The sequence below is a fragment of the Coptis chinensis genome, chromosome 8 (genome assembly GCF_015680905.1).
Source record: "Coptis chinensis isolate HL-2020 chromosome 8, ASM1568090v1, whole genome shotgun sequence".
NCBI classification, from domain to species: Eukaryota; Viridiplantae; Streptophyta; class Magnoliopsida; order Ranunculales; family Ranunculaceae; genus Coptis; species Coptis chinensis.
In genome coordinates, this window is record NC_141463.1 from 89,955,589 (window position 1) to 89,981,547 (window position 25,959).

The 25,959-nt window shown below is 38.2% G+C and overlaps 1 protein-coding gene across 1 annotated transcript; it reads left to right on the top strand.

The window, feature by feature from the left end:
• Window positions 1-1,776: 1,776 nt before the first annotated feature.
• Window positions 1,777-25,959, top strand: LOC147484185 (uncharacterized). Its single transcript, XM_086576383.1, has 11 exons — window positions 1,777-4,211; window positions 4,377-4,616; window positions 4,983-5,112; window positions 5,825-5,977; window positions 6,127-6,350; window positions 6,452-6,521; window positions 7,112-7,318; window positions 8,355-8,590; window positions 25,248-25,319; window positions 25,405-25,542; window positions 25,823-25,959. Exons 1-10 carry the CDS (start codon window positions 1,852-1,854, stop codon window positions 25,502-25,504), a joined length of 3,792 nt encoding a protein of 1,263 aa, XP_086432509.1. The 5' UTR covers window positions 1,777-1,851; the 3' UTR covers window positions 25,505-25,542; window positions 25,823-25,959.

A 25,959-nucleotide genomic window follows, 5' to 3' on the forward strand; every position in this document is an offset into this window, starting at 1 on the left:
CCCATTTCTCCCTCTCTCTCTTCTCCACCCTCTGCTCACACCCCCACTGCTTAGCAATTATTTTTATTTTTTATTTTTTTTTTGGTAAAACCACTTTATATATATATAAATATGAACTAAAGTGCGTCAGGACACCTGACTATTACATGTTATAAGTTCCTCCTACAAAAGTCCTAGTAACCAAGTGGGTGCTTCCATCTCCCAAAAACAGTCTCTAAGATGATGAGCATTGGTCGCTAACAGATGTGCGACCTTATTACACGTTTTATCTACATGTGTTACACTTAGGAAAGCAAAAGAGGAGATGTAGTATTGTGCATCTATAATTATATTAGCGGCTATCCTCCCGATGTTAGTAGCCTGATGATTCCAAAACTCAGTTACTGTTTTGCAATCCGTTTCAATGATAATCTTGTTGTAGCCTAAGACATACGCTCATTGGATGGCGATTTGAGCCCTCGGCTCTCTCCCTCCCTAAGCATTTCTTCCACATGCTCTCTGGTACTGTTTGCTAAGAAAATTCCATTGTCATCTTGCATAACATAACCAATACCAACAGGTTTAAATTCCGAATAAAAAGCTATATCCATATTAATTTTGACAAAGGATGATGGTGGAGCAAGCCAAGTTTTGGTTATAGGTAAATGGGTGGACGGTTGTGCTGGTTTTTTATGATGTTTACAGAGGTGTTGAGAAGTGAGGTGGTTTGCAGTCTTGGCTATATCAATAGGTAAAGGAAAAGTTTCCCCCGTGAAAATGTGGGCACATCTTTCATTCCAAATGGTCCAGTAGGTATACAAGCATGTTAATTTTCACTCCTCTACCGCCACCGGGCATTCAGGGGGTGGTTTAAACCAGAGACCAACAAAATCTTTAACAGCTAAATGTTTGTAAAAATCAAGCCTGAAATGCCATCTAGACACAAACCAGACTGCCCTAGTGAACATGCACTCTATGAGCAGATGGTGTAAAGTTTCAACCGATGTTCTACAGAAAACACAACGCTGATCTTTGATAGCAAAGATGCGATTGATATGCTCTCTAGTCGGGACAATATCATGAATGCTTTTCCATGCGAAAAGCTCAGTCCATAGATTCCCATTTGATTTCCATATTTGGAGAAAAAAACTTGGAATATCTACAATGGGTTTGCTCAGCTTGGCATGACTGAGGTACTCGTAGAAGGATTTAATACTAAAATACCTATTTTTCGTACCCCCAAAACAAAGATGCATCAGTAGCATCGTCTTTGACATAAACATTCATGATATACTGGACGATAAAGATAGGGAAAAGAGTTTCTAACAGGTGGATGTTTTAGGACTTTGTGTTTGGCAGAAATAGTTCATAGACTCTCTCAGGCGCCATCTTAGGCCTAGGGCCCTAAATGCATACCACACCTCCATATTTAGGAACCCAAGATTCCGTCCAGATGTTGATGTTCGAACCATCACTATTAGCAGTTATGTAGTAGTACACTAGTACTAGTTCACTGAACATCTTGTTTCTTTTTTCTTCAATTCCCAATCCACATAGAAACTAGCTCCAGCCAATTAATATATAATAATAACTTTCGTTAACAGCACCACCAATTACATAGGTGACGTGGCTTTGTTTAAAATAAAAACGTGATTTTCACGAGAACTTTCTGTTGCTTTTTAAAACATCCAACGTTCTTCCACCGTCCAATCTCATCGAATTACTAAACAAAAAACTCAATACTCATTATCAACCGTAGATCTAACTTACTTTAATTAAAAAACAATCATTATTAAGAAAAAAAAAAACACACCACCTTTCTTTCTTCTTCTCTCTTTCACAACCCTAAAAATTTGCACATCCTCATTATCGATGCGAAATGCAAATGAAACATTCCCAAATTTCGAACCGAAATATCGACGTTCGGCACAACCGAGATTAGTGAAAGTTCGGAAATTTGTTTCTTCTAATAAAAAAAAATCATCATCCTCAAATTCAAATTCACAACAACAAGAAGAAAATTTCAATTTCAATTTCAATCCATTTCGTAAAATTTCAAAAGAAGAAGGCTCAATTCATGTAAACGATGATAGTAGATTCCGTGAATTGTATAATCAGTACAACAATCATAGTGATGTGGATTCATTCGAGTTGGGTAAGTTTTCTTCATCTTCATCTCATGTTAATATGGAGAAATTAGTTGATAATGAAATGAGGAATTTGAAAATTGATCCACAAACTTCAAAAGATTGTTTTTTTAATAGTGGTGGTGTGTTTGTATTTGGAACTAGTAATAGTTCAAGTGTGGATATGAAGTTACCATATGAAATGAAGAATTTGAATATAGGTAGCAATGCAGCCCACACATTTGTTTTTGGTCAAAGTGGAAGTGTGGATTTTAAGTTGCCTCATCAGATGAAGAATTTGAATATAGGAGATACTACTGGGAATGTTGAGTTTAAAGCAAAGGGGAGTGATGAGAGAAGGTCTGTGTTTCGGAAGAATAAGAATGAGGCTAGTTCGTTTGGAGTTGGTGAATCGTCTTTGTTGCCCGGTGAGCTGAGAAAGTTGAATATAGGAGACACTGGGAGTGTTGGTAATGTTAAGGATGCAGGTTATGTTAAGTTTAAAGCTAAAGGGAGTGAGAAGAAAAGCTTTGTGTTACGAAAGAATAGGAATGATGCTGGTTCTTTTGGAGCTAGTGAATTGTCTGTTTTGCCGAATGAGATGAAGAAGTTGAATATAGATGGCCTTAAGGGTGGTGACAAAGTTGAAGAGTCCAATGATGGCTACGATAAGGTTAATGGGACGAATGTTTTTGGTTTTGGGAGTGATAAGAAAGAGACTGGCTCTTTCAGCAGTAGCGCAGTCAATATGTTGCCTGATGAGATGAATAAATTGAATGTGGGTAGCAAAAGTGGAGATTCTAATGCATTCGCAGATACAGCCTCTACCTCTTCTTTTGATGCCCAAGCTAATAAGTCAACTGAAAGGGTTTCAAATGATCCTGGCATTGGCAATACTATGCATGGATCATTCTCCTTCCAGGCGGCAAAGCCAAGTAGAAGTTCGTCGGTAGGGTCTGATCATCCTCTCCAACCGAATGATGATTCCAAATCAAGTGAAGCTTCCACATCATCGTATTCATTTCACACGGCTGGAGTTAGCTTTCAATCGTCTGGAAGTGCTTTTGAAGAGTCTACTGCGGATAGTGCTGTAAATACTGTGGATAGTGCTGTAAATAAGGCTGAGTTTGCGTTTGGTGCACCTCGTGCAGATTTGAGAACACCACCCCAGGATTCTTCACGTTCTTCTACAGAGAAACTATTCACTGGTATGAACCAAAAGTTGGAGTTCAGTGCAAAGAAGGGAGCAGTTAAGGACTTAAGGACAAAGAAAAAGAAAGGAAAGACGAGGGAGCCTGTGAAAATTCACCTGTGGGCCGGAGAGCACAATATATCAAGTGAAAACAGTTACAAAGAAAGCCTAGAATCCTCTGGATGTTATTCCCCCATGGATGTTTCTCCCTATCCAGAAACCTTAGCAGTGGATAAGAGTCACGGAGACGCTTCTATGGCATCAGATGATTTCTTCCCACTTGATGCAGATCGTCCCTTAGCTGATGCACACTCTTCTGTTGGTGTAGATGCAATAGATGCGGATTGGATCACTGCCGAAGAGAGTTTGAATATTAACGAAGATACGTCAAATTGTGGAAATCCAGATAAAGAAAAAGATGTCAGTGCTGAATGTCATTCAGATGAGTTTGTCTCAGGGCTAAAAGGTGGACGTCCGAGATCCAAAACTGAGACTGGGAGTAAAACTGATGCTAGTGTCGCTGCAAAAGGAACTGACAGGGATCTTCATACACATGTAGAGAGTAAAGGAGATGATGGAAGGATACCATTTTGCTTTGCATCAAATTCTCAAGATGCCAGTGGTACTAACTTCACCTTTGCAGCTGCAACTACTACCCACGGACATACATCAGCAGCAAAGCGTCACTATAAAAAGAAAAATTGGTTGAAAGTTGGTCAAGATTCTTATACGTCCACTTTAAATGCAAAACTACAGTTTGCTTCTCCAGATAAGCCATTTTTCCCACTTCCTGGTGGTTCTGTAGTTGACATGAATAGAAAAGGAGACCCATCGATTTCTCAAAGCATAGGAGAGAATCGAGCTGAATCAGTTGCCAGAGTTGCTCATGAAGCCTGCGAGAAATGGCGACTCAGGTGTTTTTTTCAATCAAATTGCCTCTTATTATTTCTCCTGTGCTTATCGACTTTTCGGTGGCTGATGTTTGCTCTTCATGTGTCTGTGGTAGGGTATCCATTGCCATGTTTGATCATTGTTTTCATCATTCTTGTTTAAAGTCAGTCCATTTTTATCTGTATCAGGGGAAACCAAGCTTATGCTAATGGGGAGCTATCCAATGCTGAGGATTATTACACACGTGGATTGAATTGTGTGCCTGAGAATGAGACATCTGAAAGCTGCCTCACTGCTCTGATGTTATGCTATAGCAATCGTGCAGCCACAAGGATGTCATCTGGAAGAACGAGAGAAGCACTAGATGACTGTAAAAAGGCTGCTGAAATAAATCCAGATTTCCGCAAGGTTCAAGTTAGAGCTGCAAAGTAAGGATTTCCCTCGGACATTCTCTTATTTAATCGTGATAGACTTGCTCATTCTTCAATGTGTAAAAATGTATTAAGAGAACTCTTATATCTCAGCTATAGTTAGTGGCAAGTTTGAAACTTGTTTTGTTGTTAACATGAATATAATGGGAAATCTGTGAACAGGTCATATAATTCTTGCTTGTCATCTGCCAAACTTTGTTGTATCTTGTTACTAGATGACACCTGATCTTTTCTTGTTTGTCATATTTGCAGTAGCTTTCTAATATAGTTGTGTCATTGCACCTGTTACTGAATTCTTTGCTATTAAGATATCACAGTGATGGCATGTCTTTCTTCCCTAAATCACTTGATGCTTTCGTCCAGTTGTCATCTGTTGCTTGGTGAAGTTGAAGACGCATTGAAATATTTCAAGGATTCTTTACCACCAGGAGCTGATCTGTGCTTGGATCGTAAATTGGTAATAGAAGCTTCTAACGGTCTGCAGAAAGCGCAGGTATTTGCACCCGTTTTTCGTGAGTTTAATCTTTCATTTTCATATATTTGCAATGCTGACATCCAAATTTTTAACTAGATAAAAACTTTTGATCTTCTAATATCTAGGGAGGCTACTTTCTTGAGTATGAAATAAAAACAGAATAGCAGAACAAATGAACAAATGAACATTGAAACATAAAGTGCAATTGCAAAGCAATTATGCTTCTTCAGCAATTTTTCTTTGAATTTTTTTAATACAAGAAGTGATCATCAGAGCTCATTCTACTACTTGGATATCTTAACATACAACAGTGTCACTTAATAAATTTTTCTTTGAAATCTTTTCTTTTGTAAAGAATGAATATCTTGACCAAGTCATAGATCATATTGCACAATTCAAGTTAGCAAGCATTTTCACTCTATAATAACTCACCCTGTTATACTGACAGTTATGATAAGCTTTTATCTGATTTCCGTTTTCACGTTGCGGAGGCTTGACGAGTCTCAGTTAAACTGAATGAAGGTTTAGTCTTTGAGCAAGAAGCTGGAGGCAATAAAGTAGAAGAAGACTAAGAACCTATTGTACTATCTGCACATCAAAACATATAGAATCACCTGTTCTGCATCAGGCTTTTCATACTTTATTTTGCTTGCTGTATAGTTTACCTGATCGTATCTTTTGTGTACAAATGTAGTGACACGTCTTTGGTTTCTTCCTTTTTAACTGGCAGCAAGTAGGTCAGTGTCTTAATCGTTGTGCTGAGCTTTTGCACAGAAGAACATTGGATGATGCGGAAGGTGCTTTGCAACTAATTGCCAAGGCGCTTTTAATAAGTCCTTATTCAGAGAGACTGATTGAAATGAAGGCAGAAGCTTTTCTGACGGTGTGTTCATATTTCATTCACTACTCAGATTCTAAATGAGAAATCAGTATACATTTACTCTTGGAATTCATTAGCCTGCTAATCATATCTGTTTTACACCAAGTATATCAATTTGCAGCACTGTCATATTTTTTTACTGTATCTAATAGCTACGGAAGTATGAAGAGGTGATTCAGCTATGTGAGCAGTCTCTTGATTCTGCAGATAAAAATTCTTCTTCAACAAGTGCAGATCGTTCTGAAAGCATAAAGAACTGTCCTGCAAGGTTATGGAGGTGGCATCTGATGGCCAAGTCCTATTTTTACCTAGGAAGGCTTGAGGAGACTCTTACTTTGATGGAGAAGCTAGAAAGAGCAGAATCTGAAGCACAACGGTAATCTTGTTTTTTGTATATACTAACATTTTACTATTACTATTTACAATCATGGTATTCTTATTGATGCCAGTATGTATTTCTCACATATTCGGTTATAGGATTGGAAACAAGATTACAGAACCATGGAGTAAATTAGCTGTTACTGTGCGGGAGCTATTGCGCCACAAGGTCTGGTCATTCACTATAAGTTATTTTTTTAAGCGACTTGCATGACTAGAAACTTATTTGGTCTATTGATTTTTTATATGGATAACTCATGGGTCTTCTTAATGAATTTCACTTGTATTTAACTATTTATAGTCGAGAATTGGAAATAGATATAAGAGAAGGTAACAAAGATATAGTACACCATGGAGTTCTCAACCTACTTTTGCTCTTATCAATGGATTTAAGCAGCATCTGTTGTTATCAATGGCATGATACATGTAGGGAGGAGTAAGATAATTGGACATGGAACTTCCTTCTCATGGTTGTAGAGTAAAATGGTAGTTGTACTGACAAACATAACGTAAAATATTAAAATTAATCTTGTATCTTTCGCTTCAGGGCTTTAATTCATAGGTAGGTGTCTTGTTTGTGTGATGGCAGTTAGTTCAACTGATTAACATTGACTTTCTCCTTGAGTTTATTAATGTCCATTTTGCTAGTGTAAGCATGAGTGTAGTTCATTAAACTGAAGATGTAGCCTACCGTATGGATTACCTAATACCTTTATGACTTCTTGGTATTAGTTGTAGTGACACTACTATTAACTGCAGGCAGCAGGAAATGAAGCATTTCAATCAGGAAGGCATTCTGAAGCAATTGAACATTACACATCTGCCTTATCATGCAATCTTGAGTCACGTCCTTTTGCTGCAATATGTTTTTGTAATCGTGCTGCTGCACACCAAGCTTTAGGCCAAATTACTGATGCCATTGCCGATTGTAGCCTAGCAATAGCTCTTGATGGAAATTATCCAAAGGTATGCAATTTCATAGTAGTCATGATTGAGATACGTTGGTATACGGGGTAGAATTTAGTTTGTTGTCTTCTTTTGCTCTTAAAAACATGTTAACGCTAAGTTAAATAATCGTGATTAATCCATCGAACATGTGAAGAATGTTGGTTTGCTGGAGCTGCCACGATAACTGTCTTGATTATAAATTGTTAAGTTTCAACTGTCAGTAAAGAAGAAAGTAGAAATGGTTCTCCTGATTATACAGTGTTTTAAGGAAGTCAATTCTGGAAAGGAAGTCAATTATGAAAAACCATTGATTGTGACCATATGAAAAATATCTATCTTTATTAGATTCTAGGTGTTATTCCAGATCAATTCAGATCAATTAATCCAGGATTCAAGTTTATACTCTGCTCTAACTATTTAAACATCATACTCCTTACAAATTCACAATTTGCTTCTTAGGTACGTGGTTCAGTGTGAATTTATAAAAATATAAGTTATAATGTCTATCATATAGACTTCAGTATTCAAAGTTAATATTATTCAAATAGTTAAATCCTTTTTTAGTTCCGGTCGAGAGTACTATTGGCAGTCTATGCATACTAACATGTATGACTATTTGGGTGGCAATTATATGGGGATCATTAACAAATCCGAAGTATGCTTGTCATGAATTATGGTCTATCTATGCACGTCTTTTTAAACTACACACAAGAACAATAAAGTTAAATTGTTAAAATAGTCACTGAATGTTGTCCTTGCAAGTTATTGATGCATTAATTCTCGAGTTAAAGTTAGCTCTTTTAGTTTCCTGTGTCCTCTTGGTGTAGTAGTTGTTTTGGCTGAAAATGATTATTATTCCAATAAGTGTTGTCTTTTAAATAGACTAACTTGGAATCTTTCAGAACTTAAATTGTAGGATATTTCATTCATTAGCTTCTTTCCCATTGGAAGTCTCTGTGTATTCACTGTATTGTATCCACCATTATGGGATCCTTTTTTTTAAGGCTGTCATATCATTATTTTGTTTCTCCTAAGCGCCTTTTTACTTTTACAGGCAATTTCTAGACGAGCCACTCTACATGAGATGATTAGAGATTATGGTCAAGCAGCTATTGATCTTGAGAGACTTGCATCTCTTCTTGAAAGACAAACAGAGGAGAAATCCAATCAATCTGGAAAGTTAGGCAGATCAACTAGCGGAATCATTGATTTAAGACAAGCTCATTCTCGATTATCAACCATGGAAGAAGAAGCAAGAAAAGGAATTCCATTGGATTTGTATCTCATCTTGTAAGTATTCTGTTCACTACAACAGTAGCTACTAAATTTGTATCATTCCAACCACCTAGAATACCGAAGACTATTGATTTTCTTGTGAATAAAAGTCTTAAGGAAATTTGAAAAGGTACGTTTAGTGTTACATACGGTTTTGCCTTTAGCCTGAATCTTTCCTAGCCTTGGAGCAATTTTGATGGTGGATTTACTAAAAATGCTTGAAGTGACAATTTTAAACTGATCTTTCCGTCCAATTACATTATTTGAAAAAAGAATACTTAGATAATCCCTCCCCGGTGTGTGTGTTTTGTCTTGGGTAAACCAGGTTTTTTCTACAACAAATGTAGAATAGACAAGCTTCTGTTGAATTTGTCCTTTTGGATAAACCAGCTTCCTATTTAAGTTTGTTGCATTTGTTTTGGATAAATCAGCTTCTCTTTTGCTTAATCCCTTTTTTTTTTGGATAAGCCATATTTTGTTTGTATTTTTTTCATTTTTTTTTTACTTAGTTTTTTCCCTGACAAACCATCTCTTTCTTTTAAAGTTGTCTCTTTATATATTTTTCTTTTTGGATGAATCACCTTATCTTTTAAGTTCTTGCATTCCTTCAAGAAAAGATTACTAGTTTTGTTGACTGATAGCCTAAATCATAGCCAAATGAAAGAAATTGGCCTAGGTGACCCTTTCAAACTGTTTGTGAGCATCATTATCTATTATTTTTCACTAGTAGTGAATTGATCTCTGTTAAGGATTGGCTTAGCTGAATAGTGGGGTACTAGGAGTTTGCGACAAGAAATAGTAGTCTGTAGTTCCATTATCTTTATTTATCTTTTGGCGGCGCAAGATGTGAAAGAACGAACGTGGGATAATAGACTATAAGGGAAGATGTGAAAGAACGAGAGTGGGATAATAGATTATAAGGGTGAGAAGATACTAAATTAAAGTCTTACACAGGGAAAAGAGGGTAGAATAAATCAGTGAGGATGAAAGTGGTTTTATGGGATTGTCTTAAATACTCAGGTATCAATTTCTAATGCAGGGGGATTGAATCATCAGGCATGGCCTCAGACATCAAGAAAGCATACATGAGCAGCACTTAGACATCATCCAGACAAGGTATTTAGTCCCTCAGATACACTTATATTGTTGATGTTCCAAGTGTTATACTGGTTCACCCACTAACACGCTTTGTCTTGGTATAGGCTGGTCAGATCTTGCCAAGAAGTGAGAATGGAAATGATGGGGTGTGGAAAGAAGTTGCTGAAGAGGTCCACAAAGATGCAGACCCGGCTTTTTTAAAATGATTGGTGAAGCATAATACCGCACTTTCGGACCCTGTTAAGGTCTGCAGCTAATTTTAAGTGTATCTGATCTGATTGAGGCGTGACTTGGATTTTTGTGATTCGATGTTTAACCATATTGACATTGTCTGATCTTTAAGCCAAAATTCAGGCACTTGATTTTAAAAAGAATAAAAATTCAGGCACTTGATTTTAAAACATTTATTCTTTTAGTGCTTTGAATTATATTCTCCACTCTTTCATGAATAAGGATTTGACAATTGATGATTTCCTTGTCTTTCATTGGTAATAGTACTTTGTTTATTGTATTTCTTCAGGGATATGGTTGTACTAATTTATTAATTATGCATGCAGCGCTCCCAGTATGATGATGAAGAGATTAGGTATACTAAGAAGGACAATGTATGCAGCACCTCCAGAGCTTCAGATGTTCACAGCTATCCCTTCGAGAGAAATGGCAGCAGGAAACAGTGGCAGGAGGTGCGGAGGTCATATAGAAACCAATATTCACAGTGGTCAGAAACTTCTCGTTCAAATAGGTACTTTTGAAAACGATATGGAAGGCTCACAGGTGTTGAAAATTGCCTCAGGCTATACAGCCTTGTGGTTTGTTTGTGCCGCCAAAAGATAAGAAGCACCATTCTTTTCAGAGTTCAGCCAAAGGGAAGCCAATTGAACCTTTGCAAGACAGGGTGCGAGAGCAACAACTGAAAAGGATGAATCTGTTGATGTGTTTGAACAAACGCAAGGTTTTAAAGGATTTTAAAAGCTAGCAAACCTTCAAAAGGTCGTTCCTAAAACGTATGTGTGTATATACATTCGGGCAGAAGTTTCTGTCGTGAGGTTTTAATGGTCAAGGCCGAGTTCGAGTTTAGACCATGCCTTTTTATATATCGTGGAAGAAAGGAGTTCCGTTATATTATTGTGACCAAGTTTGGTTCATCTGTAATCACCTAACAGAATACAGTGTCTATGCCTGAAGGGGGCAATTCTTATTTATTAGTACTAAACCAATTTGAGATTTTTCATTTTATTTTTGTTGAGTAATATAGAAAAACAATTTGAAGCTATGCGCGATGCAGAATCTATGTGAATAATTTGACGTCCGAAATCCGACAAGTCCAGCGAGCTGTAGTTCAATATTTTATGTCGAGTAAACTGGGAGATTTTTCTATTTTTCTTTTTGCCATTACAAAATTATTATTTATCATTTATTTTGAGTCCAAAACCATTAAAGAGCTTAATTGGTCTTAAACAAGCATCAGACCTCACCCAAAAAAAAAACAAATTCAGAAAGGAAGTGTGGCGCAGCTTGTTGCACGTTTGTCCTAATAATTATTTGTAAAACTTGTTATCATTATCAATAAAATTTCTACTTAAAAAAAACAAAACAAAACAAAATAATTTTTTTTACTTTCAATGTTAATCTTTTATAGTTTTCTCCACATAATAGTAGAGTTAAATAGACTTATAACATTATAAGAAAGTTAACAATTTGTTGAATTATTGTAGACTTATGGATTAGATTATGTAGATATATATAGACATAATAGTATCAATTAATGGCTTAAGTGCTTAAGTAGTTAACTTCATCAGTCCATATTAAATTCTTAGTAGTCAAAGTACTCTAGTTTTGTAAATTGAAATAAATGTATAATTTTGTTGATTTTTATTGTTTAGACCTTATAAAAAAAAAAAAAAAAAAAAAAAACTTTGTTTATTTTTATTGTTTAGACCTTATGACAAAAATTTTGTTGATTTTTATTATTATTATTTTTTGGGTGGGTCGGGTGTGTACATAATCTCCTAGCTCTGTCCCTGCATTGGGTGTTATAGAATACTATACACAAACACACTTGGCTTTACATAACTATTCCACACAAGCACACATAATGTTAGTATGATCTCTCACAAAATAACCATTCATAACAAACAAACTATAAACAAATTAGGATTTTCAGTCTTGATGGCCGAGTATATAAACACAAGCATTATCAGTCCAAAGCTACTAACACTTTCACAATGGCCAATATCACAATTAGATTTATGAGTAATAATGAAACACATGAATTGGTAAATGAATTCAACACTATTAGAGACTTAAAGACCTTTATTCAAAATGAATACTCTATTCCTTTCAATCAACAAATCATTATGCAAAAGAGTCAAATCATGGAAGATTTGGATGGCACAAATTGTTTCACGGAACAACACGACATACTAGTGTACCCAAAGCTCATCTCAACACAAGTTGAGATCACTGTAAAGTGTGGTAATAGTTCACAGGGAGACTCTAGTATCTAAATTGCAACTGATGATACTGTGCGAGATTTAAAAGAAACCATCATGCAGCATGTGCACATTTCTATTGAATCACAAAATTTGTGGATGAATAAAAAAAAATGCACATTTCTATTGAATCACAAAATTTGTGGATGAATAAAAAAAAATGCTAGAGATTAAGAGTTCAATTAAGATCGAGTCCTATTATCTTTCTTGCTTAAGAGTCCTATTATGTGGGTTTTCTTTCTTGCTTAAGAGTTCAATTATGTTATATTATCTCCAATTTGCTTAAGAGTTCAATTATGTTAAGAACAAGATGGTTATCCAAAAATAGCAATAATATTATTTCCCAACAAAATTATTAAGAAAAAATAATAAAACAAAAAAGAATAAATACAAATGGCAACGTGTCCACAACAAAAGAAAAGCTAACTCAAATTTATGTATGATTCCACTATATTTCTATAGTTAGCTTGATTTATTTGGGCAGAAGTACATAACAAGTACATAATTGGAAAAAAATAATACAACAAATACAATTTGTAGCTACTTAATTAACACTTCTTAGTTGAAAAAGACTTCGGTCCTCAGCGCTTAGGACCGAGGTGCGTCCAAAGCACCTCGACACCACATATTTCGTTTTTTTTTGTTTGTTTTTTTTTTTATTTGTTGATGATTTATGTGTGAAATTACTGATGTGGACAACAAATGTGTGGTGTCGAGGTGCTTTGGACGCACCTCGGTCCTAAGCGCTGAGGATCGAAGCTTTTCTCTTCACTTCTTAGTTGGTAGCTTTTCACTAGACCTGAACATATTAGTCATTCAGCTAACACTCTGGTTTCTTTTTGTAAACTAGCAAAAGAAAAACAAACAAATTAAACTTTGTAAATTGTATCCATTTTTACGAAGTTATTATCTGCAACCAAATTCAAAGATTTCCATACAGTTACGTTTTACAAAGGCAATCTTTATTTCTTGAAATTTGATTGGCTTGGTAGCTAAGCGCAAAAGTCTTTGGACAGGAAATCCGCACTCATGACTTAGGGCCTGTTTGTTCTGGAGGAAATGCTAGGGAAAGGAAAGGAAAAGAGGTGTGGTCCACCTTTTCCATAGTTTTTTTGTTGTTTGTTTACCCATGGAAAGAAAAGGCTGCTTTCCGTGCGGAAACAAAACTAGGGAAATGGAAATGGTTTTGAGTCCATGGTCCAGACCTAAAAATTTTAGGGAAAGGAAAGGAAAAAAAAAGAAAGGCACAATTTGCTTTTCTTTCCACAATTTACCAAACAGACACAATTTTAAAACTGTTTCCATTCCATTCCTTTCCTTTCCATAGTAGACCACTTATTTCCTTTCATTTCCATTAGTTAAATTTTAACAAACAGACCCTTAAGTGTGTTGCGATGATATTTGAATGAAGGTACCACGTAATTGACGGGTGAGTGCCTGAGTCAAGTGGAGCTTCCACAAGGTTGTGAAGGACTGAAGGTTCCAACGGCAAGCAATATATGTATGATGAATGTAGCAACTAGCAAAAGGCAAACAAGCATGAGACATAATTTGTTAGGGCATCTCCAATGGGGGGTGTAAAATTACACCTCCACTTAGGCTCTACATAGGTGCCATTAGGATTTTACACTTCTAATTGTATACTATTGTATAGCCTATAAATATCCACACTCTATACTCCCCAATGGTGAAGTGTAAAAAAAATTAGATTTTAAACTCGGACGTCACTTTAAGTGACGTCCCTCTTTAATTTAAACTGAGACGTCATTTCGTCCGAGTTAATAGAATTAGAAAGGGACGTTACTTAAAATTGTTGGGGATTATACCAATACCAATCGATTCCCCCATTACACAGATAACTTGTATTTGAACACACTTCAACTCCAGACAAATTCTAAATATCACCAACTACTTATACTAACATGCCCTACTCGTTAAACAACTATTAACAACAAATAATAATGTAAAGCAGTAAAGGCAAACCACAACACAAAGATTTACCGTGGTTCGGCCAATGATGCCTACTTCCACAAGAGCCAGTTCTTTATAAAGTGGGAAGGAAGATTACAATATCTCCTTTCAGTCTTTTACTTTACTAGATCACTCTTATCTCTTTACAGGGTTGTATCTCTGTAAAGGTTATCTCTCAATCTTGATAGCTTTCAAGATTGGGTTTCTCACTCTTTGTTTTTGTTTGGTTCTTAGTCTTCTGACTTGGTTAGGTTAGGTTTTCCAAAACCTTGATTTTGGTTTTTATCTCCAAAAACCAAATTTCGCGGTTACTATAGCGAAGCCCACGAAAGTTAGACACGGGTGCGCCTTTGAGCTGGTCGCCTAAACAACACTGAGCTATGAGTGTGGGTTGCGCCCAAACACTGGAGCCATGAGCGCAGGTGCGCCCCATCTGAGCGCAGGCGCGCTCTGACATCTCCAACGCCGAATCAGCTCCGTTTCTCTCCTCGTGTGAGGGATAACTCCAACAAAAATGACGTCCGAATTTTTTTTTGTTGGGACGTTGGTTAAAGTGTCGCCCGAGTTATTTATCAACTGATAGCGAGATGGAGAATTTCTCACCTCCTCTATCAACTAATACTCTATTATCTACGGTATACCACTCCTATTGAAAATATTTTTTTGATATTTGGAGTATAAATCTTACACTCTATACGGTTTACACCCTCCATTGGAGATGCCCTTAATATATGCATCATGAATGTTCATTCAAGGGATGCTATGCATCTGGATGCAACCCTCTCCTGCGGGCGATAGCAGAGCTTCCCCCTCTCTCCTTGCTTCTCCACCTTAGTTTGAGATCCTAATACCCCAAATAAAACCTCGATCTTGATCCCCCCTCCTCTCCATCACCAACCCTTCCCCCCCCCCCCCTCTATCTCTCATCCAACACCAACAATCCCATCCCTCTATTATACAGCTATGCTTTTACCCAAGCAAAGGAAATATGCAAAAATCAACAGTGTTAGTTATACCCCACCAACAAGAAGACAGTAGTAGTAAGAACCAGATAGAGGAACTACAACAAAAAATGAAAAAGCTTCTCTTTGAAAAAAAAAAACAGCATATTATAGAGATCAACTGTCTAAATGCCGAAGCTTTGGCCAACGATGCTCTTACACTAATTGGGAAGCTACATGGAGGGCTTTCTCCAAATCTAGAGGAAGTTGGAAAGGAAGTACATAGAATTTGGCAGACAACAGGGAATATAGAGCTGGAACGGATTGATAGAGACCATGTCAAGTTTAGATTTGAAAATAGTCAAGAATGCAAGCATGTGAAGACAAATGGACCCTGGATGGTGGGAGGATTTATCTTGTCTATAAAGGAATGGGAGAGAGATCGAAGACTGGATGAGTATAACTTCGAGCTGGTCAGCTTCTGGGTCCAGATTTGGGACCTCCCAAAAGACAGAATCAATAAAGTAAACGTTTGGAAAATTGGTGAGGAATTAGGGCTGGTCATAGAAGCTGATACTTCCTGTCCACCTGAATTTAACCATCCGGTAGCGCGGGTTCGAGTAGAAATGGATGTAACAGAAAGACTAACAAAAGAACAACAGCTCAAGCTAGAGACTGGGGAAGAGTTAACGGTGAGGCTCAAGTATGAAAAGCTGGAGACATTCTGCTACTTTTGTGGAGTGATTGGCCACGAACACCTGAGGTGCCGGATTAGAAACCAATACAGATATGAGTTGTTGAAATGTGGAGGAAGCATAAAGGATATCAAGCCAAACTTCACAAGTCAAATAAAAGCTAATAAATTCTACAATGGGGTGGCCTTCACTGGAAAACAAGTGTATACCATAGAAGGAACACCATCAAAACTTCGGTTTGAGGAAACTCCGGCACCGGAAAGGGAGAGAAGGTCGACCGGAAACTGGAAAGCGCAACTACGAGTAAGACAGAACAGATGGGAAGGGTCCACGTCAACAGAGCAAGGACAGCAAAAGGACAAAACCAAGGGAGGAGAGGTGGGGCCTGGAGATGGAATCAAGGAATCAGGCACAACGGCTACTTCAACGGTCACTTTCCACAAGGGCTTTGAGATGGGACTACCGAATCAAAAGAATGCACAAGAGACTGCTAATCAGGCCCAAGGCCCAGATGGGACGAGGTATGGGCTAGTGCTGGCAAAGGATCATGGGCTAACGATATATCAAAGCCCAATAGAGACAGTGAACGAGAAGGAGCAGGGCTGCGACCTGGCTATGGAGGAGCATAAGGATGTACTGGGCCTAGTGGTGTTTGAAAAGATAAATACAGAAGAGAGGGGTAGATATCAGGATCCCTACATAGACTCTTTGCAAAACTACCAGATATTAACTCAGGAGGAAGGAATGATTGACAGGTGCCAACCTAGTGGGTTAGAGGCTACCAGCAGTTATGACCAGGCTAGGACTCAGATCTGTTTTCAAGCAATTACAGAAGAAATACCTGGTTCCCATGGAGTCTCGAGCCGCACAAGCTGTGAATCTCAGAGAGAGTTCCAAGAAAAGCCTAAGCTACAAAGCTATAACAGATCCACACGTGGCAGAGGATACAAAATCATGGCTTCCCGAGGCAGAAGAGAAAAGGTGTCTAAATCAGAGAATAAATCCAGGCTGGGTAGTATTGTTAGAGAGCCAAAAGCACAAAATCAAGGAAAAAACCCAAAAAGGAAACACAGTCTGAGTGAAGAAGAGGAAGACGATATGGTTATGAATGGAGGAGATGGATGGATAAGAAGAAGCAAACGCATAGGGGAGCAGAGATCAAAGAAAGCAAAACAAAGGGCAACTGACCTAAGGAGTCAAGGAAAAGGACATCTCCTGATACCAAGGAACGCAAATATAGTGCAACTATCCAGTGACTCAGCAACACCAACTACATCGGAGGAACTGATTGATATTGATTCTACAACAGATCCAAGCCCAACTGAGTCTGAGGGTACACATGACTCAGTAACATCATATGAATCAGGGGTCTCAGAAGAAATTATGGTAGAACATCAGGCTCCTATGGAGGTATATTTCTCAGATGATGATGAAGATAGGATGGTGCATGATACAGAAAAGCAGCTTAGTAATGAGAGGGTGGGTTACGAAGCGGATGGGGAACAACTTACAAGCCAACCACAACCTCTGGCAATGGATGACTCAAGTGTGGATAGGAGAAGCTCTCAATGGGGACAAACAGAGAAGAAGGCTCAGATGCAGGAAGGGCAAAGCTCAGTAGACCAGAGTCAGAAGATGGATGATGAGTCTACTATAAGGGGCCAAGAGAAGGGTGATGACTACAGTGGGGGTCTGTCTGCTCCTCCAGCGGTAGCTGTCCCATCACAGCTGCCTTGGTACCCATGACGATTCACGCCTGGAATTGCCGGGGGATAGGCACCACCACGGCAATTCAACAACTAAAGGACCTGATAGGTAGGTTTAATGTAGATATTATGTGCTTGGCAGAAACTAAAGCAAATAAAGAGAAAATCGGCTATCTCAGTAAAAAGCTCAAGTTAGAGGGACATTTTGCGGTTCCAGCACAAGGACAGAGTGGAGGGTTGGTTGTGCTTTGGAAAGAAGGTGTGGAACTGGAGATCCTTGGGGCCTCAAAGAACCAAATCACAGGTAAACTTGCGAATTATTTTAGCACTGATGATTGGTTCTTCTCTTTTGTTTATGGGGAGCCGGCTGCCCACAATAGAAATAAAGTCTGGAATGAGTTGAGGGGATTAGCTCCTCTGATTCCTGGACCATGGTGTTTGTTTGGTGATTTCAATGCTATAGCCCAACTAAATGAAAAAATTGGAGGAAAAAGCACTATTTCTAAAAGTATGCACGAGTTTAATAACCTGATCAATGATCTGGGGCTGGTGGACTTGGGTTTTAAAGGCCCAAAGTTCACCTGGAGCAATAACCGCAGAATAGGGGATCATGTGCTTGAAAGGTTGGACAGAGCTATGGCATCTACTGAGTGGATAGCTCTGTTCCCACATGCTCTTGTTCAAACTGTGGCTAATGCTTCCTCGGACCATATCTCTTTAATCATCAATCTGGACAATCAGGAAGAAAGGAACCCTAGACCTTTTAAATTCTTTAATATGTGGCTTGCTAATGATGCTTGCAAACCTGTGATTGAGAAGGCCTGGAATGCCATTACCCACGACCTCCCTGACCACAATCTCATACATAAGCTGCACAAGACCAGAACTGACCTATCTGTATGGAATAAGTTTGTTTTTGGGAACATCTTTACAAACATCAAGGCTGCCCAAAAAGACCTGGATACTGTTCTAGCTAAACCTTTCTCCACTAAGAACTACAATAAAGCGAAAGATATTAAGGCTAATTTGTTGGGTTGGTATGAAAAGGAGGAGGATTTTTGGAAACAAAAATCAACCTTTGATTGGATTAAGGACGGGGGGAAAAACACCAGATTCTACCATCTCTCCACCATCTATAGAAGAAGGAAAAATAAGATAGATAAAATTAAAGATGATGATGGAGAGTGGAGAGAAGGTAGAACTGATGTGGGTACCTCTCTCAATCAATACTTTACTGACATTTTCACTACTGATTCTCCTGTAAGGGACAACCAGATTATGGACTTGTTTAAAAGTATTGTGAGTGATAGGGAAAATGAGATTCTCATAAGCACCCCGGACCAGGAGGATATCTGGAAAGTGGTTAAGAAGATGGGCAGTCTCAAGTCCCCTGGTCCTGATGGGTTTCAAGGGGTGTTTTATAAGAAATGCTGGGACATAGTTGGGCCTGCTGTGGTCTCCTTTGTCCAAGATTTTTTTAACACGGGGTACCTTAACCCCAAATTCAATGAGACCTACATTGCCCTTATTCCCAAAGTGGTGAATCCTGACCATGCGTCTAAATTTCGACCTATCAGTCTCTGCAATTTTGGGTACAAAGTCGTATCAAAAATTCTTGCAAACAGATTGAAAGGTCTCATGAACAGGATTATTTCCCCGTTTCAAGGGGCTTTTATTAAGGGGAGAAGCATTGGGGATAATGTGGGGCTTGCTTGTGAGGTGTTTCATAATATGAAGAATATGAAGTCAAAAAAGGAGGGCTGGTGTGCCCTCAAGATGGACATGGCAAAGGCGTATGACAGGGTGGAATGGGCTTTTGTTGATAATATTTTTGAAAAGCTTGGCTTCAGCAATAAGTGGAGACATATGATCCACCAATGTCTATCCACTGTCTCGTTCCAGATCATGCTTAATGGTTCTCCGTTGGAGAAAATTAACCCTGAGAGAGGGCTGAGACAAGGGGACCCCTTATCCCCATATCTCTTCATCTTGGTCTCAGAAGCCCTCTCCAGATTGATTGCTCAAGCTGAGGCTAAGGAGGAGCTGCATGGGGTCAAAATAAGGAGGAATTCTCCTGCTCTTACCCATCTGCTCTACGCGGATGACTTGATTCTGTTCATTAAAGCCAACCTTGCTGAAAGTGGCCAGCTCAAACATATCCTGGAGTGTTATTGTAGGGCTTCTGGGCAGAAAATAAACTATGAGAAATCTAGTGTTTTCTTCAGTAGGAATGTTAGCTATAGACAAAAAATCAAGTTAAAAAGATTCTGGAGGATGAAGAATTTTCAGCCCAAAGAAAAATATCTGGGAGTACCTATTATGCTTTCTCGGAAGAAAGCTGAAGATTTTGACTATCTAGTGGATCGAATCCATAGAAAAGTTAAAGGGTGGAAAGCTAAGGCTTTATCACAGGCTGGGAGAACCACTCTTATCCAAGCTGTGATACAAGCTACCCCCCTATATGTCATGTCGACATATTTGTTGCCAATGGCAACTTGCAACAAGATGGATAAGGCATGTAGGGATTTCTGGTGGAATGGAACAGAACAATCAAAAAGTGTTCACACCATTGGGTGGGAACAAATTTGCAAAAGTAAACAAGAAGGAGGGCTGGGCCTCAGGAAAACTAGAGATATGAACAAGGCTATGTTAGCAAAACTCCCATGGAAGGCAGCTACTGATGTCCACTCTCTGTGGACTCAGACTATGTTTAGTATTTATGGAAAACACTGGATAGGAGATGTCCTTAAGCCACCAGATCAAGCCTCCTACTTCTGGAAAGGCATTCATAAAGTGTTTAACTCCATTAGTGGGGGATGATGTGGAGAATTGGGAAAGGAACTACCACCTCCATCCTTAAGGATCCCTGGATCAAGTGTCTTAACAAACCTATGACTCTGGCAGAGCTGGGGGTGGTGGACAACTCCCTGAATAACCTTCATGTATCTGATCTCTTTTTGCCGATGGCGGGGTTTGGATACTGATTAAGCTTAATCATTGGTTCCACCCCTTCTTAAGCCAGCTGATGCAGGAGATTGTAGTTAGGCCTGCTACTGCTCCAGCTGATAAAATGATTTGGGCCATGGAAAGATTTGGCAAGCTAACTGTTAAGACAGTTTATGCCTACCTCAAAAACAATGAAAAGGAGATGGGACAAAGTTCCAGTGTCAACTATATAGCTCTCAAGCATCTGTGGGCAGCTCCCCTGCCTTCTTATTTACAGATGTTTCTATGGAAACTATACATGCATGTGCTCCCTCTGGGGGATAGGTTAGCTGAAAAGAACATGAAAGGAGATTTCTCTTGCCCTTTTTGCAATAGAGAAATGGAAACAGCAGAGCACCTTTTCTTCACATGTGATTGGACTCGAGCTGTTTGGTTTTGCTCCCAAGTGGGGCTAAGAATCAACACAACTCAGCAGCCGCATGGATTGAGGAACAGAATAGAACTCTACCTATCTTGGTGCACTAGCAAGGACAGGGACCAATGCATGGCTGGGACCCATATCATGTACCTGCTCCATTACATATGGAGAGCTAGAAATGAGCTGAAATTCGACAAAAGGAATGCTAACAGAGATCGTATCATCAGACAGAGTAGAGTCATGGCAGACAAATGCTTGGATGCCTTCAGAGAAGATTCCTTATCATCTCAATTACCTTCTAATCTTTCAAGGAATTCTTTAGAAAAGCTGTTCCCTGAAATCCCAATTGATAGCATTGTGATTAGGTTTGATGCTTCTTATGACAGGAATACAGGGTGGACTGGAGCTGCAGCTATTGCTAGTAATAGTGAAGGGGATATGGTTGGAGCAGCAGTGCGGAGGTTCAAGGCCCAGGATATTGGAGCAGCAGAAATGGGAGCAGCTGAGGTGGCAGTCTTGCTGGGAAGGCAGCTTAAACACGATAGCTATGTGTTCGAGGGGGATAATCTGGATGTTATTAAGGCACTTCAAGGGGCAGCATGTCCTTGGACCCTGGAGGTGCTGAAGACACATATTAACTCTTTATCTCAGACTTTTAGTTCTTGCATGTTCTTTTGGATTAGTAGGATTTACAATGGGGATGCAGATTCCCTAGCAAAATGGGCTAACCATCAGCTGGGAAATTCTGATCTTCCGAAGTGTATGTTGGACAACTTTTGTTTTCCTGCTCACCTTTAGGTGGCTCTAATGAAAGGGTAGAAAGTTTACATCGAAAAAAAAAAGGGATGCTATAGCATATAGCCCCTGTTTGTAAGTAAAATAAAAAAATGGTTGGTACTGACTAAATGCATCTAATTTATTTCTTAGTAAGAATTACACTAAGAATATGTCACATACATCATGTAACACAAGCACACAACTCAAAGTCTCAAACTGTGTTAGTTAGTATTGTGTTGGTGGACTACGTCTGACTACGTGAAATGTCCCAAAGTCTAGCTTACATTAAACTTTATATTTTGCAGATAATAAATCTCAACTATCAAACAATAAGAAGATAATAAATAATTCCTAATAACAACGACGAAGAACGATTATACTTCCTAATAATTCCTACAAACAATTATACTTCATATTTTTCATATTTACAAGAACAACGAAGACAATCATGCTTCATAATAAGAACACAATAGTATTTACCTATGGAAGGAAACTTGATGTGTGTCGATATATGCAATTATTCTTCTCAATGGATTGAACCGTTTGATCTTATTATCGAAAAAAAAAAGGATTTTATGTAAAGAGTCATAACTCATACGTCAACTACTCGAATAATTAACGTGTGATAGTCAGGCGAATAATTAACGTGTGATAGTCAGGCTAATGTGCTCACATAGTCGCATGGCACTCTTTTATACGTACAACTGATTAACTCATGGTACACACATTGCTTCCTTTATCACTATACTGCCACCATTTTTACTTTACAGCTTATAATTAATTAAACCCAAAATTGTTGTTACTAATTCGTTTCCTGACGTTAAATAATCAGATGAATCCTTGAGGAATAACTCATTGGTTACCTATACCTACTGTAGTGCACGTTGTAGCCCTTCCAAGCTTGATTCGCGAACACGGTGCCTTACTGCCTTAAGTTAGAAAGGAGTAAACAACAAAGAAAATCTAGGGTTTGGTGGTAATTGTTAGACATGAAAACAGTATTTTTAACCTCTTTATATGCTTTTGTTAGCCTCAAATTTTCTATGATAGATGCCATTTACAACAGTTTTATACTGCCACCTCTTTTACATTCAACCTATAAGGCCAAAATTGCAGTTACTAGCTTACATTAAACTTTATTTTGCAGATAATAAATCTCAACTATCAAAGACTGCTACGCACTTAAACTGTGTGTTAGAGAGCGAATCTATGTGCTTTCATAAATAACTCGTCAAATTTGAAGGATTTCTATCCTTCACAAAATTTGTACATGCTTGGTACAACTGCAGTGCCAATTTGAAGAACACAAGAAAATAATTATGAATACCACATGACATAAGCTAGTGACCAAAGCAAATACTAACCTATTACAATGTCTTGTTCCGGCTTCACAAGACTACTTGCATAAAAAAGAGGATAAATATCAAGCCATACCTGGTTGTAGTCTGCAAAATGAAGCTTCACCTCGTTGCTTACGAGTGCAATATACTCAAGACGCTTCAAATCATAATAGAACAACTTATCTTCATGTTGCATGACAATCTTCACAACGTCTGAGTAGTCAGTAGTCCTGCTATCAATATCTCCTCTCGTGCCAACAAATATGTAGCTGTTCAACCTTCTGATAGGTTGAGGTAAATTTGGCAAGGATTCAAGATTAGTGCTATAACATTTGTTCCAGTTAGTATTACCTTTTCTTTTCTCAAAAACAAATATTTGTAACCAATATCGCTTCTGACTTGCAAAGCATAGAGATCCTTTCGCCTCAAATAAGGTATGGAATCCATTGCATTGATGTTCTGGGAGAATGGTTCTCGTAAATTCCATTGTTGCACCAATATTTACTGAGTCGTGGAAACACTCGAGAGGATTAATACTACAACCATTTTCAGTTTCACTTCTCAGCCATTGCACTTTCTTCTCTACATATATCAATTGGGAATAAGGTGAACGATAGGAACCGCATGGATAGGGATTTTGATATCTGCTCCACTCCTTGTCACCAACAGTAAGCACAACCCACCTCGAATGAAACGTTCCAAACACAACATATTTTCCAACAGAGTCGTTGTAAAACAAAGTCCAGGAGTAATAACGCCTAGGTGGATTGCAACTCATACCGAGTGGTTCAGTCATAGAAGGGAGAGCCACGTATTGACGGGTGACAGGATTATAGACATAGAGCGTCTCAAATGGGTGTTTGCCGTGGAAGATCAACAACAATCCATTACAGGAAGCTTTCACTGTTGATTCTGTGCAAGGAAACTGAAGAGAAGGGAACTTCATATCACAGATTTTTTCCACTTGCATAATACCATGTTTTTGCGTGGTGATTGTTAACCTCTCGAAATAATCATCACCAAGTTCCTCCGAGTATATTTTGAAGATTATCTCTGCAGGTTGGGAACGAGAATGAGCAAGCTGGGAATTCACAAAATTAGGATCAGAGATAATTGAGTGCCATAGCTTGCATACAACCTTTGCTCTTAAGAGATCCTTTGCAGGAACTTTTACCAATATCTCAAAGATTATATCTTGAGAGAAATATATAACCATTGGGAATTCACACCTGTGACATATTACATAGGCACATAGTATTAGCTGTGAAAGTTACAGTATCAATTTGTACAAGGCAATAGTGTTAAAGTATAAGTTTAAGATCCTTTGCAGGAATAATCCCTAATAACAACGAAGAAGAACGATATGATTATACTTCCTAATAATTCCTACAAACAATTATACTTCATATTTACAAGAACAACGAAGACAATCATGATAAGAACATAATAGTATTTACCTTAGGAAGGAAATAAAACTTGATGTGTCGATATAGCAATTATTCTTCTCAATGGATTGAACAGTTTGATCTTATTATCGAAAAAAAAGATCTTATGTAAAGAGTCATAGACTCATACCTCACCTATAACTCCTAACTCCTAATTAAGATTGTGTTTCTAAATTTTGCAAACTCCTAAGATTGTGTTTCTAAATTTTGCAAACTCCTAAGATTGTGTTTCTAAATTTTGCAAAAGTGTGATAGTCAGGCTAATATGCTCACACAGTCGCATGGCACTCTTTTATACGTACAACTGATTATCTGCACACATGCACTGATGCTTTGGTGGTCATATTTTTCCTTGCCCAATTATCCTCCCATTGCTTCCTTTATCACTATACTGCCACCATTTTTACTTTACAGCTTATAATTAATTAAATCCAAAATTGCTGTTACTAATTCGTTTGCTGACGTTAAATGATCAGATGAATCCTTGAGGAATAACTCATTGGTTACCTATTATTTTTCACTAGTAGTGAATTGATCTCTGTTAAGGATTGGCTTAGCTGAATAGTGGGGTACTAGGAGTTTGCGACAAGAAATAGTAGTCTGTACTCTGTAGTTCCATTATCTTTATTTATCTTTTGGCGGCGCAAGATGTGAAAGAACGAACGTGGGATAATAGACTATAAGGGAAGATGTGAAAGAACGAGCGTGGGATAATAGATTATAAGGGTGAGAAGATACTAAATTAAAGTCTTACACAGGGAAAAGAGGGCAGAATAAATCAGTGAGGATGAAAGTGGTTTTATGGGATTGTCTTAAATATTCAGGTATCAATTTCTAATGCAGGGGGATTGAATCATCAGTCATGGCCTCAGACATCAAGAAAGCATACCGCAGAGCAGCACTTAGACATCATCGGTATTTAGTCCTCAGATACACTTATATTGTTGATGTTCCAAGTGTTATGCTGGTTCACCCGCTAACACGCTTTGTCTTGGTATAGGCTGGTCAGATCTTGCCAAGAAGTGAGAATGGAAATGATGGGGTGTGGAAAGAAGTTGCTGAAGAGGTCCACAAAGATGCAGACCGGCTTTTTAAAATGATTGGTGAAGCATATGCCGTAATTTCGGACCCTGTTAAGGTCTGCAGCTAATTTTAAGTGTATCTGATCTTGTGATGTGACTTGGATTTTTGTGATTCCGATGTTTAACCATATTGACGTTGTCTGATCTTTAAGCCAAAATTCAGGCACTTGATTTTAAAAGCATTTATTCTTTTTGTGCTTTGAATTATTGTCTCCACTCTTTCATGAATAAGGATTTGACAATTGATGATTTCCTTGTCTTTCATTGGTAATGGTACTTTGTTTATTGTATTTCTTCAGGGATATGGTTGTACTAATTTACTAATTATGCATGCAGCGCTCCCAGTATGATGATGAAGAGATTAGGTATACTAAGAAGGACAATGTATGCAGCACCTCCAGAGCTTCAGATGTTCACAGCTATCCCTTCGAGAGAAATGGCAACAGGAAACAATGGCAGGAGGTGCGGAGGTC

Bases quoted from the DNA above. Each gene is read 5' to 3' on its own strand.
- LOC147484185 (XM_086576383.1), top strand. From the start codon at position 1,852: ATGCGAAATGCAAATGAAACATTCCCAAATTTCGAACCGAAATATCGA. The intron at 6,522-7,111 runs GTCTGGTCATTC...TATTAACTGCAG, and splicing joins GGGAGCTATTGCGCCACAAG to GCAGCAGGAAATGAAGCATT. The intron at 25,320-25,404 runs GTATTTAGTCCT...GTCTTGGTATAG, and splicing joins GCAGCACTTAGACATCATCG to GCTGGTCAGATCTTGCCAAG.